Genomic DNA, 12,359 nt, shown 5'->3' on the forward strand with positions numbered 1-12,359 from the left:
GGATGGACCAGGAGGCAAGCTGGCATCTGGTACAGTTCTGTCGTTAGTGTGGCTTTTTTTTTTTTTTAAAATGTGCAGTCGCTACATGTTTTCAATCATCAGTTAACAGGTATCCACAAGTTTTTCTTGTCTGCATAGTGCATTGCTCAGAGCAGTGATGTGTTTTAAATCCAACATTTATTCAGTAAATATTTAATAAGCGACTGCCATGTTCCAGGCACTGACGTAAGTGGTGGGGATCTAGCTGTGAACAAGGGAGAAGTCCCGTAGTAGACATTTAAGTACATCAAACTTCTCTGAAGTTATTTCAGAAGGCCACGTTGGCCTCCAGAGCATTGGGAGGCTGGTGGGAATTGGTGGAAGTACCCTGTGCACGTGGCCCCACAGCATCCCACTGTCCCCCATCACCTCCCCTACCTACGTGCACCTCGGGTCTTCCATGGCCACTTGAGTGTCTGGTCTGTACCCATCTCAGCATTGGGATTTGGACATTGAGAGAACAGCAGATTAAAATACAGCCTTCAGTATCTAGGAGCAGGAAGACAGCCTGGAAAGGTGGATGATCTTAATACAGAATTTTAAAGTGGAAGAATATTCTCTGCATGGTCGGTGATGGGGGTGCAGAGTAGAGGCAGCCGACGAGCCTGCAGCTGAGACTGGAGGCTGGGCCGAGGGCACTGGCTGGACAGGGGCAGCGGGGAGAAATGCATACTGACTGGGGACAGCAGGTGGCTAGAACTGGATAGGCCGAGTCTCCGTCCTGAGAAGGCAGGCTGGGGACAGATTGGTGTTAGAGGAAGGACCTTTCAGGTGGCCTTGAGGGGAGAACTCTGAGGGACCTAAGAGGAGATTGGTGAATGCTCTTCTTTATCTGAGCAGGGAAGTGACATCAGGTTTGTCTCGGAGAAAGCTAATTGGTGACAAAACAGACCACAGGGTGGTGGTGGGGGAGTGAGAGGAAGGCGTGAGATGAGATGGAGGATTCTCGTGGTTGACATAGAGTAATAATGCCTTCGCCTTGCTTTTTGTTATTTCAAGAATTTTTTGATACTGCCTCTTTATTAAAAAAAAAAAAAAAAAAACTATCATTTTTTTAAAATTGAGGGGAAAGAAGTTCTTACTAAGTTGCAGCCTTTGCTCCAATCTGCCTTCCTGGGAAGGAGTGCACGGGCACCTGTCTGTCCTGGGAGTCCTGCAGCCGTCCGACCCGGCTTCGGTTGTTACTGCAGTGCTGTGGAAGCGCTCTGGGGCTCGGTTTTCGTTTTCCTTCCTTTAAGTCATTCTCCTTTAATGTCTAAGGTCCTGTTGGGAAACAAAAGTATCTAAACTAAAGGTAGAATAGGAACAAAGTTGTAGGTATTTGTAAATTCACTTTAAAATTTTTTTTTTAGTTGTACGTGGACATAATACCTTTATTTTGTTTAGTTTTTTATGTGGTGCCGGGGATCCAACCCAGGGCCTCACACATGCTAGGCAAGCGCTCTGCTATCGAGCCACAACCCTAGCCCAAAAATTCACTTTAAATAAGCATGAGTTTAGAATATTTCTTGTGTTGCCAGTATTATAATAATGATTTATATACATGTATGTACACCCCCATATATAGTGTGTAATTATATTTAATCAAATTGGTGATAGTAATGAAAGATTCATTTTGAAGTGACATTAATTTTCAAGGCAGACAAGTTATACTTTTAATAATTTCTCCAGCAACAGAATACACAGTGTATGCTGATACCTGTGCCTGAAAAGTGTTGAAATTATAAATAAATGACAACTAAATTTTGTTCTGGTACTGTGGATTGAACTGGGGAGCACTTAACCACTAAGCCACATTCCTAGTCTTTTTTTTGGTATTTATTTAGAGACAGGGTCTCACCGAGTTGCTTAGTCCTGCCTAAGTTGCTGAGGCTGGCTTTGGACTCATGATCCTCCTGCCTCAGCCTCCTGAGCCGCTAGGATTACAGGCGTGGGCCACTGAAAACTAATTTTGTGTTCAGGGATCAGATTGGGCCCGTTTCGCTTTGGGTCAGAAGTTGTGGAATGGAGCTCTGGTGGAGACGGGGGAGGGGACTGCTGTGCTTGTTATGTTGACATGCCAGGGGCCGCACAGAACACACCTTCAGGTCCACTGCTCCCAGTGGCCGCCACCCACCTCCTACCTTCTTCCCTCCCCAGCAGTCTCATGCCACGGGGTGAACACTTGGGTGTTTTTGATTTGATTAAAAGTGATACTTAATTTTTCTTTTGTGTTTGTTTTTTAAACCTAGAAAACGCATCAGATGCAGATCTGTGGCTCCTGAACAGTTGCACTGTGAAGAACCCAGCTGAAGACCACTTTAGAAACTCCATTAAGTAGGTGGAACTTGTTCCGTTTTACCTTTTTTTTTTAAATATTTTTTAGCTGTCAATGAATCTTTGCTTTATATGTGGTATTGAGAATCGAACCCAGTGCCTCACACATGCTAGGCGAGTGTGGTTCCCCTGAACTACATTCCCAGCCCTCATTTTCCTATTTTTAATAATCATGGAAAGAGTTAAAATCAGTTAAGTGGCCTTTAAAAGTTTCCAGGCATCAATATAAATAAGTAGACGGTGTCAGCGTCCGAGTTGGGCTTGTAAGATCTCACTGTTTTGAATTTGATGAAGAATGAAGCTGTAGTGGGGACCTTTCTTGTGACGCGGGTGTTTGCGGAGTTACCCAGCAGGTGGTGGAGGTGCATGGCTGTGGGTCTTGTGGTCCTCTTGGAACCCAGTGATGGTGTGGAGTCCCCAGGTCCGGCTCCTGCTGCCCCTAGGCCCTGCCTGCCAGCCCTGCTCCTCCCATGGAGTGGCAGGGCGTGGGGCAGATGGGTGCAGAGGCCCTGCCTGTGCCATTCCCTCAGGAACGTGGCAGGGGCGCTCTGTCTTCATCCCACCCACCTCCTGGGATACCTCTTCCCTACTTCAGCCTCTCCAATCCACCGGCGCCTTTCATCAGGGTTTACACCACCCCCAAGCCCCCCCCCCCCACCTGCCCCGGGGCCTGTTGTCCTGTCTTCCCCTGCCTTCCGGCTCAGACCTCCTCAGGTTCTCCGCTTCTTCACTTTACCCTCCTACTCACTCTCCCCTCACTGGTTTTACTATGAAATCTATTGCACAGACACAGCTTAAAATAACACGTACCACCTGGGTATAAACCAGCCAGCATGAGAACTGAATCATTTCAGAACCATAGAAACTGCCCTGTGTCCCTCTTTGAGTAATACCCCAGAGTCGTCCTTCTCCTGCGTTCTGAGTCATTGCCTTCGATCGTCCACCCAGGGTACCTTTAACCCCACTGTCGATCCCGTCTTGAACTTGATTCCATGGACACTGTTCTGAGATCTGCCTCTTTTCCTCACATTGTACTTTGTGGTTTATCCGTTTTGGTGGGTGTGTAATGACTCGGGCTGTTACCAGCATTTCCTTGAATGAATTTGCCACTGTTTGTTTGTCCATTGTACCATCGACCTTATTTTCATTTTCCCTGGTGTTTGGTTTCCTCTCCTCCCTTCCTTTGTCCCTTCTTTGGTACTGGGGATCGAACCCAGGAACCCAGGAGCTTTCTACCTCTGAGCTCCAGCCCCAGTCTTTTTTTTTTTTTTTTTTTTTGAGATAGGGTCTTGCTGAGGCTGTCCTCAAACTGTATGATCCTCCTGAGTCACTGGGATTGCATGCAGGTGCCACTGCTCTGGCCTGGTATTCCACTTTCGTGAACACTGCTGCCGTTGAAACCTTGCATCTGCACAAGAGTTGCTCTAGGCAGTGCACTGAGTCCTTGAACGGTTGGGTCACCGTGATGGATGTGTACGTTTGGTGTTCTCTGTTCTTGCTAGTGATGACAGTCAGGTTTTGAAAGTCTTGCAAATCTGACGAGGATGGTATCTCAGTGTGGTTTTAATTTGCATTTTCATTACAGTAATGAGCTTGGGCATCTTTGTGTGTTGGCCATTTGGGTCTTCCCTTTTTTGTGAAATGGCTTTGTAGATATTTTGTCCATTTTCCTGAGAATTTTTTCCTTTTATTTTGTGGCAAAAATACATCATCTAGCATCCTGAATCCCGAGATGTTGCACCTGGTGCAAGATGTCATGCGTTTCCAGTAGTGCTTTTCACTCTCGTCAGTGATTTATTTGAGAAGAAATGCTGGTTTAAAATTTGTTCATTCTTTTGGTCTGTGTTCTTAACAAGTCCTTACCGTGAAGCTGCTAAGACATTCTCCTGTATTTTCTTCTTAAAAGTTTCATGATTTTAACCCACATTGAGATCTGTACTCTATCTGGAATTGTTTTTTTCTGGTGTGGTCCTGGGAATTGGTCCAGTTTTATTTTTTTCTTTATCCATACAGGGGCTCCAGTGTCAGTTTTGTAAATTACACTTTTGCCTTTTACCCATGTATTACCCACTCTGACGAGTTGAGTGTAGTTGTGTGGGTCTGTCCCTGGGCTGTTTCGTTTCATTGACTAACTTCTTTATTCAGGTTCTTGTTTTCACAGTCCTAAGTGGTAGGAATCTGTATGAGGTCTAGGTATTTGGTAGTGCTAGTGCCCTTATGTGTCTTATCTCTCCCTGCTCTTTCCTTCCAGTAAACTTAATATCGGTTTTTAAGTTCAACAGGGAATGCCATTGGGATTTTAATTGTGAAGATACTGAAGTTTTAGATGACTTGGAGATTTGAACCTTCAATTTTGTGTTTTCCCCTCCATGAGGAGGTACAGTTCCTGGTCACTTAATGATGATAGGTGTCAGAACTGTATGGTTAGGTCACTGCATCTTTGCGGGATCATCCTAGAGTGTACTTACATTGCTTGGCTAAGGTGTTACCAGGTGCTGTCATCTCATGGGGACATTGCTATCTGGACATGTCTATAGTTAGGTCTACTCTGACTTTCTGAGGTTTTAAAAATTTTAAAATATTGCTCTTGTGCATCTTTTAGATATCCTCCATTGTAGTAGATACTGAATTGCTTCAGTATTATTTAAAAAGAAACATTCGTTCTTTTGACTTTTATCTGGATAGTATTTTAAATCTTTCTACTATTGTAAATGGTAAAATTATTATGATTATGATTATGATTATTATTTTGGTGATTCTGTGTTTGCTCCCTTGGTCTCAGGATTGTTTCTAGAAACAATGTGAGGGATGCTTGGGTGTAAGGAATAGGGTAGATTAGTCCTGTTAGGCCTGGACTGTCATAGTCCAGGATCTGAGGGGAATTGGAGTAGGAGGAAGGATTTCTTACACTTCTCAAGTTGAAGGTGACTCCAAGGTCTGTGGCTACAGTGCAATAAGGAATTTCAGAAAGGCCGATCAGCTGAGGGAGGGCTTGTTTTGTTTGGAACGTGCTCTTTGTAATCAAGTGGAAGGAATATATTAACAGGGTCATGACTGTGCTTGGCTCTTCTTCTGTGCGTGGCAGGCGCCGTTCCTTGCACTTTCATGAGTTGTCTATTATGTAGCATAATTCTTGCAGCTTGTCAGAGTGGTAGACTCCATTTTTAGTGTTGTTTTAGGGATGAAGTAACATCTGTCTGACAGATGAAGTTCTTTAAGGCTGTTCAGTTCATAAACGGTGGAGGTGGGATTTTAACCCAGGCAGTCTGACTATTGTGTGTGTTTAACCATTTTATTTTTCTCCACAGATGAAGATGTCACTAAGCAGTTGTAGTCTTGAGGCAGGGCAGGCATCAATGAATTGAACAGATTTAAAACTGCAAAGAAGTGATGGCTGGGTACCATTCTTCCTGAGCTGTGGCGGGAGGCGAGGAGGCAGGGTGGAGCTGGGAGGCTGGGTGACGCTGGGAGGCAGGAGAAGGGAGAGTTTCACTGGGGCAGAGATGGCTTCCACTAGATGCTATTCACTTTGGAGAATGCTTTTCTTACTTTTTCAAGTGAGAAGTCTGCCATATTCTCAACTTATGTATTTTCCCCATAAGAAAGAAAAATTAATATAGAGATATTTTATTGCTATTGCTACCCCCTAAGAATAGAACCCAGAGAATATTGTTTCCCATGTTTATTGTATAAGGTAGCTGGAGGGTATCTTCTAGACCATTTCTAAAAGTTAAGTGTTCACATATCATGGGTTGGTTGTGCAGCATGTGTGAGCTGTGTCAGAAATGTGGTTCACAGTAATGACACGGTGGTTAAATGATTAAGGGAAGTAGGAATGGCCCATACAAAAAGCTTGCAATTACAAAGAAAATTTGTAGTTGTAGACGGACAGCATGCCTTTATTTTTGTATGTGATGCTAAGGATTGAGCCCAGTACCTCACTTGTTCTAGGCAAGCGCTCTGCCACTGAGCCACGGCCCTAGCCCAAATGCTTGTAATTTTACCACCAGACTAGTGGTGGCAGGAACAGGTTCCTTTAGTCTACTGTTCTGCTTGTTTGAAAAATTAAAAAGAATATTATATGTGATAAAGTATATTTTAGTGACTTTGAAGACTTTTGATCATTAAAACTAGTTCTTTCTAAGGTAACGCTTTAGTTAACCATGGATTCGTTTCCTGAGTAAACATATTCTGTAAAAAGGTACAATAACAATCAACATTGAGAAGACATTAGATTCCAGTGTCGGTGCTGCCTTGAGAGGCGCTGAGTGACAAACTGCCAACTCAAGTCAAGCACCTGGATTTATTTAGGTGTCTTCACGCTTCTTGCCACCTCCTGGCAAAGAGGAGGAGGAGTTGATGAACCTCGCTGCACCCGAGTCACTCGTGCATGTGTCTGCTCTCACCCCTCAGCTCTGCCATCCCCTGCAGCCTCTCTCGCAGGCATTTCGTGTTTTTCCTTCCTTTCCCGAGAGGGAGGTAAAACGCAATCCAGAAGAGTGCAATGGCATGGTCTCCTTCCTCTGCAGCACCCAATCTATTTTGCCCAAATTCATTTAAAAAACTGCACTAGCGGTGGGCCCTGTGTTCTCCTGACCTGGACCACTTCCCCAGGGTGCTCGAGTTTGCACCCTCTTTGTTGGGCTGGGTGGAGCCCAGGGCTGTGCCCTCTGGCGAGCTCTACCTTGGCGCTTGGCTCTCCTCTCCTGTCTGCTTCTCTTTCTTTTCCAGAGTACTCTTGGTACTTAATAGTTGTCTTTAGTTATTTGTCACTTTATTTTACCTCTTGAGCCACCAGGCAGAAGACCCCCTCTTTGTCGCAGGAGCAAAGAAAAAGAACTGAGGGATTTCTGTGTTTCGTGTGATTGACGGTCTCTTTTATTAAGATCCAGGAATTGTGAATTCCTCAAGACAACCATGGACTGAGTTTCATGCATTTATTTTAATATTTTTAGTTTTAGATGGGCACAGTACCTTTATTTCGTTTTTATGTGGTGCTGGGGATTGAACCCAGTGCCTCACACATGCGAGGCAAGCACTCTGCCACTGAGCTGTAACCCCAGCCCCCATTCATTTATTTACTTTTCCTGAGGTTTTACAGTGCCTTCTTGTTCAGATTAATAAGAGTAGGAGTTTAGCAAAAATAGAGGTAGAACGACTTTGTGGGCCCCCTTTGAACTTGAATGCGTTTGCCTGCACTCGTTTAGAAGGAAGCATGCAGGGCCCTGTGCTTTATCAGGCAGACCATTTCCTCTGGAGCATTTCTCAGGTGCCCTGCCCTCGTTTTCTCCATTATTCCAATTTGATTTAGACAAGATGGCCTTTAACTTGAGGGGCTCTTGAGTAAATGGAAAAGATCAAAAGTTTTAAAAAAAACAAAATTTGCTCCTAATGAGAGTATCAAATAAGAAAAGTCCTTTGACTAGTGCTTTATAGAAATGTGGGATCTTTTCCATGCCACCTACAGGAGGTCATTCAGAGGCTGGTAAAAATAAACACATCCTGTGTGTTCTGTATAAATGACAGAAAGAATCGCCAGCTTGCTTTGATCATGAACTGACAACCTCTGTTTGACCTTGTGCATTATTAACCCAATGGGCACCGTGGTTTAGCCATACTGATAGTGGGTAGACGAGAGCCACCCGCTCTCTGAACTGCCTTTGCCTACAGAAGTAAATGGTGATGCCAGGGGATGGTCTGGGTTCCTGGAAAGAAAAGTTGAAAATCAGGGAGAAGTGGATCTAGAGGGAAAGAGAGTGTCTGGCAGAGGAGACCTGCTTTTGTAACATTGTTTTTTATAGTTTCCTGTAAATGCTCCTTAAGGAACGTTCCATTGAACAAACTTGTGAATTGTTGGATGCTCTTTTCTACTGTGAGAATATTCTTGTTTTATGTCCATTTATCTTTGAGTTCTTATTTATCTTTTGAGTTCTTATTGATAATTTAAAATTGGGGAGGTACAGGAATATTATTCCAGCTTGAATTCATAAAATAAATTGTCTTCAAAAATGCTGACTTAGGAATAGAGAAGTGAATGCCCTTTCAGTCAGTAATTATGAAGTTTAGAAGCAATTAAAACCCCCAGCTGATTCTGTTAACCAGACTCACTAGTAGCCAGGCTATTTATTTATAAGTAAAAACTTCTGGTTAATTTTTGATTAAAAATTTTTGGCATTGGAAGATAAAAGCACACTGGGTTTTAATTTGACTTTGGCTAGATTTTTTTTTTCATTTGTACTTTTTTTTTTTAAACACTGTTTGGGGAAGGTTGTGTTTTACTTGGTTATTTCCATTTAGACTTTTCTGCTGTGTTGTGGAAGTGTCAGTAGCAGCTGCAGCGGGCAGTCCATGTTTTGTGGTCATTATACTTCAGCCACCGTCCCTCAACAGTTTCCAGTTCAGAATGTTGTACTCTTTCACTTAATATGCATTATTGATCAGGTGTTGCCTTTAATAAGATTCTTTTCTCTCTACAGTGCCATGCTTAAATGTCAGTTTGTTTTCTTACTGTTTCTGTGTCCATTGTTCAGATGCTGATGGATAGATTTCTTCCAAGTTTGTTTCTGACCCTTGTCTTCTGAGATCCACAGTGTTCCCTGGACTTCTTCATGTGGTGACCCGTGGAAACCTCAGCTCCCCATGTCTGAGCCACCTCCGGGTCCACCTCGCCCTGTCCCCAGCTGGTGTTTCTGCAGCCGCCGCCATCTTGTTTGAGGCCAGCTGGGGGTTTTCATGGATTGGCATTTTCCGTTCTGTCCTTTACCCATCCTCAAGGCCTCCTCCTCCTGTCCTTGCGCCCTCCTTCCCCTTCTCTTGGGCCCTGGGTTGGCGTTGCACTGCTGCTATGCCTGATGAGTGTTTTTGGAACCTGCAGTGACAGACACACTGTGTCCTTTTGCTTTGGCAGATGGTTGCAGCCCGGGCACATGCCTGTTGACCCCCTCCTGTCTTCCTCGCTCTTGCCCTTGCTGGGGTGCGGTTCCCATCATCCTCCACTCTTAACATTGCAGTAAGTTGGAAGCTTATTCTCAGCGGCTTTTCTCTCCCGGTTCATGCTTTCCTCATCTTCAAACCTTTCACTGTCGTCTTTCCCCCTCAGCTCTAGGATAAAGATTGACATCTTGGTACAACACGATGGTTTAAAGTCTGTTACTTGCTTATCTCTGCCACCTTTTCTCTTGCTCCTCCCCTTAGGATTGTATCCTCTCTCCCAGGCGTAAAGTCTATAAGCACCTGCTGTGTTGGGTATACCCTTCCTTTGTCCTGGACAGTCCTCTTCCTCTCTCCCAGATGTGTGATGCGCTGTGCACACCCACAGCCACCTGCTCATTCATCCCACCCGACTCCTGTAGGGCACTTTGGCACTGATGTCACAGGCAGTACCACCTGGGAGGTATTACCCCGCCTCCAGGGTTCACAAAGTGAGCACCCGTGGTTCTGGCTGCATCCGTGCCAGGCCAACATCTATTGTTGCGTGTTGCATTTTATTATTTTAGCATTTGGCTCTTTTCTAGATTGTGAGTCTTGGTGTCAGGGGATTGACCTCAGGAAAGCCCTTTTCTATAGAGTTTGACTCTCAGACTACTGTTTTTCTTTGTCCTGGGAAACAGACGATTAATAGACTGCTCGTTGACTCTTCTAAGAACAATCTCCCAAGATTACTGTGAGTCCCTTGTCAAAGACAGTATGTATATTTCCAAAAAGAGGAAGAAACATTCTAATTTTTAAATATCAAAGGGTCTTCTTAAAAAAAAAAAAAGTCTTGCTTTGCTTTTTATGCTTTGCTTATGGGAGAGAAACCTGCCTCTCATCCTAGATGAGGTGAGAAGTTGTGTTTGTTACCACTGGTCCACACTTACCTTCCAAACGAAAGTTTGACAGGGCACAGTCCCCTGGTCATGCTGGCAGAGCAGGGCTGTGAACAGAAGGTTCTTACTCTCCCCACCAAACTGAAGAGCTGGGCCAGCTTCAGAATCACGATCAGTTGGATTAACGGAAGCATCTCATCATGAGTCAGCGTGTAGGGAGGGTGGATGAAAACCTGGTAGCCTTTGGCCTTGAGTTTGGCACACGATTATAATTACTCCATGCGTATTTGTATAATTAGGTTAAATGGATTCTTTCTTTTTTGCGGGGTAGGGGAAGAGTTTAAAAACCATCATTCTGTTATTGTATCAACAGGTTACAGCTAATGTTAGGAATATTGGAATTTGTATGACTGTATTTCTACATTAATATCACAACATTGCCTTACATCTGAGTATCAAATTGCTCAGTTTTGATGAATGAGCAAAAAATACCAGATATACCACCCAAATTGAAAGAAATGAAAAAAAAAACCCACAAACAAATTAATCAGGTGTTGTGAGGGAAGAAGTAGAAGTTTGGAAAGATCAACTTGACTTGGGAAGGATCTCCTGAGAGGAGACAGAGCTGTAAGGTTGGTGAGGTTGTCCCTCTCCTTGGGGAGGTAGAACAGTGGTGTCTAGAACAGTGCCTGGTAAATAGGTAGCATAGAGCTGTTCTAAACTGATCTGAAGGAGGCCAAATCTATCTGGACAAGTTGGTATCATGGGTTAGGGCTTCTGAACTCACTTTATTCACACGTGTGTGTTTGTCGCAGTTGTGTTGAATCTGCTTTCTGGGGTAGCTGGGACTTTGTAGTCTTCCCCACCTGCTAGAGCTCATTTGGAGTTAACAGTGGTCCCTGGAGGAAGAAGTTTCCTGGAAATATTCAATGAAGAGGTTTGTTGTCCATTCCTGAAGCTAGGGGCAAGAATTAGGTGTCCAGTGCAGGTTTTGGCTCAGTTTCCTCTGTGGACTTTGTTTGTCCCCAGACGATGGAAAGTGAGAGGTGAATGGATGTGGAAGGAAGGAAGTGGAAGATGATCACATGCCATGTTCCAGGAAGGAATCTGACTGGAAATAAACTGGGAAGTTATATTTCAGAGTTGAGTTCGTGGTTGACTTTTAAAAAGAACAAACACAATATGAAAGAATAAGTTCACAGTTAAAAAAAAAATTAGTAACTTAATTTGCAAATGAGGAACAGAAAGGCAGTTCAGGGGTAGTAAATCATTTAAAAATGCAAAATTAAGTTTTGTGGTTATCTCCAGTCTTTTTTGGAGACTAGTACTTTGCATATTTCATGATTACTGTCACATCAACAGTTGCTTTGTTTTTGCCATTTTATGCAAGAGAGTGAGTGAAAGAGGTCAGTGTATTATGTACTGGCAACAGCTGGCTGATAGCAGTGAGTACTTACGTAATTAAATATATGTGTTGGCTGTTGTCCTAACAGCTCTGTAGGTGGAGGCTCCGGAGAGCGTGCAGAAACTTGCTCTAGCAGGATTAAAGAAGAAATCAACATGATCTAAGCCTGTTCTTTCAGCCAAGAGTGATTTCCTATTGTTTTGGTTTGAAAGACATTCTACTTATTCTTGGTGTGTGTGTTTATACAACACAGAGAGAAGGAGAGAGAGAGGACTCTTGGTTTTTGCCTCCCCTTAGTCTGTGCTCCAAGTGTGACAACACAATTTTTCTTGATTTTTAGTCACTCCATAGTGTTTAATAACTGATAATAAATGAAGTAAAAGATGTTTCCTTTAAAACCACAGTGCGCGCTCCTGAAGTGTAAATATTAACTGTTTTGCTCCTTACTCCTGGTTGCACTTGGCTTTCCTGTTCTCTGGGCCACATTCATGAGGTGGCTTGGGTTTTAGAGGGCAGTAAGGCCTGGTTTTCTGAGACCCTGGAAAGCTGGATAGGGGTTGCAGTGCAGGAGAAATAAGATCCATAGGTGTAACACAATTCTGCTCTCAGCCAGTAAAAGTCCTTTAATGCTTTGAGGAGGGTTTTCATCCATAGTTACTTCCGAAGAGTACATTTACCTCTTGCATTGTTCTGTGTCTCTAATGTTTCAGCCAGTACCTGTGGCACATTTGAAGATGGGGTGCTACTTTTGTGGGTGTGAGTGACACAGTCCACCAGCTGTGTGACTGCCC

General features: G+C 43.8%; 1 protein-coding gene across 4 annotated transcripts in view; it reads left to right on the forward strand.

Moving 5' to 3' along the window:
• Window positions 1-12,359, forward strand: part of Cdkal1 (CDKAL1 threonylcarbamoyladenosine tRNA methylthiotransferase) — a 560,072-nt gene that overhangs the window by 81,919 nt on the left and 465,794 nt on the right. For all 4 annotated transcript variants that reach the window (XM_076857924.1, XM_076857925.1, XM_076857926.1 and 1 more), the window contains one exon: window positions 2,271-2,355. In XM_076857924.1, the coding sequence (XP_076714039.1) occupies window positions 2,271-2,355 (85 nt within the window). The remainder of the gene's footprint in view (window positions 1-2,270; window positions 2,356-12,359) is intronic.

The sequence above is a fragment of the Callospermophilus lateralis genome, chromosome 6 (assembly GCF_048772815.1).
Source record: "Callospermophilus lateralis isolate mCalLat2 chromosome 6, mCalLat2.hap1, whole genome shotgun sequence".
NCBI lineage: Eukaryota > Metazoa > Chordata > Mammalia > Rodentia > Sciuridae > Callospermophilus > Callospermophilus lateralis.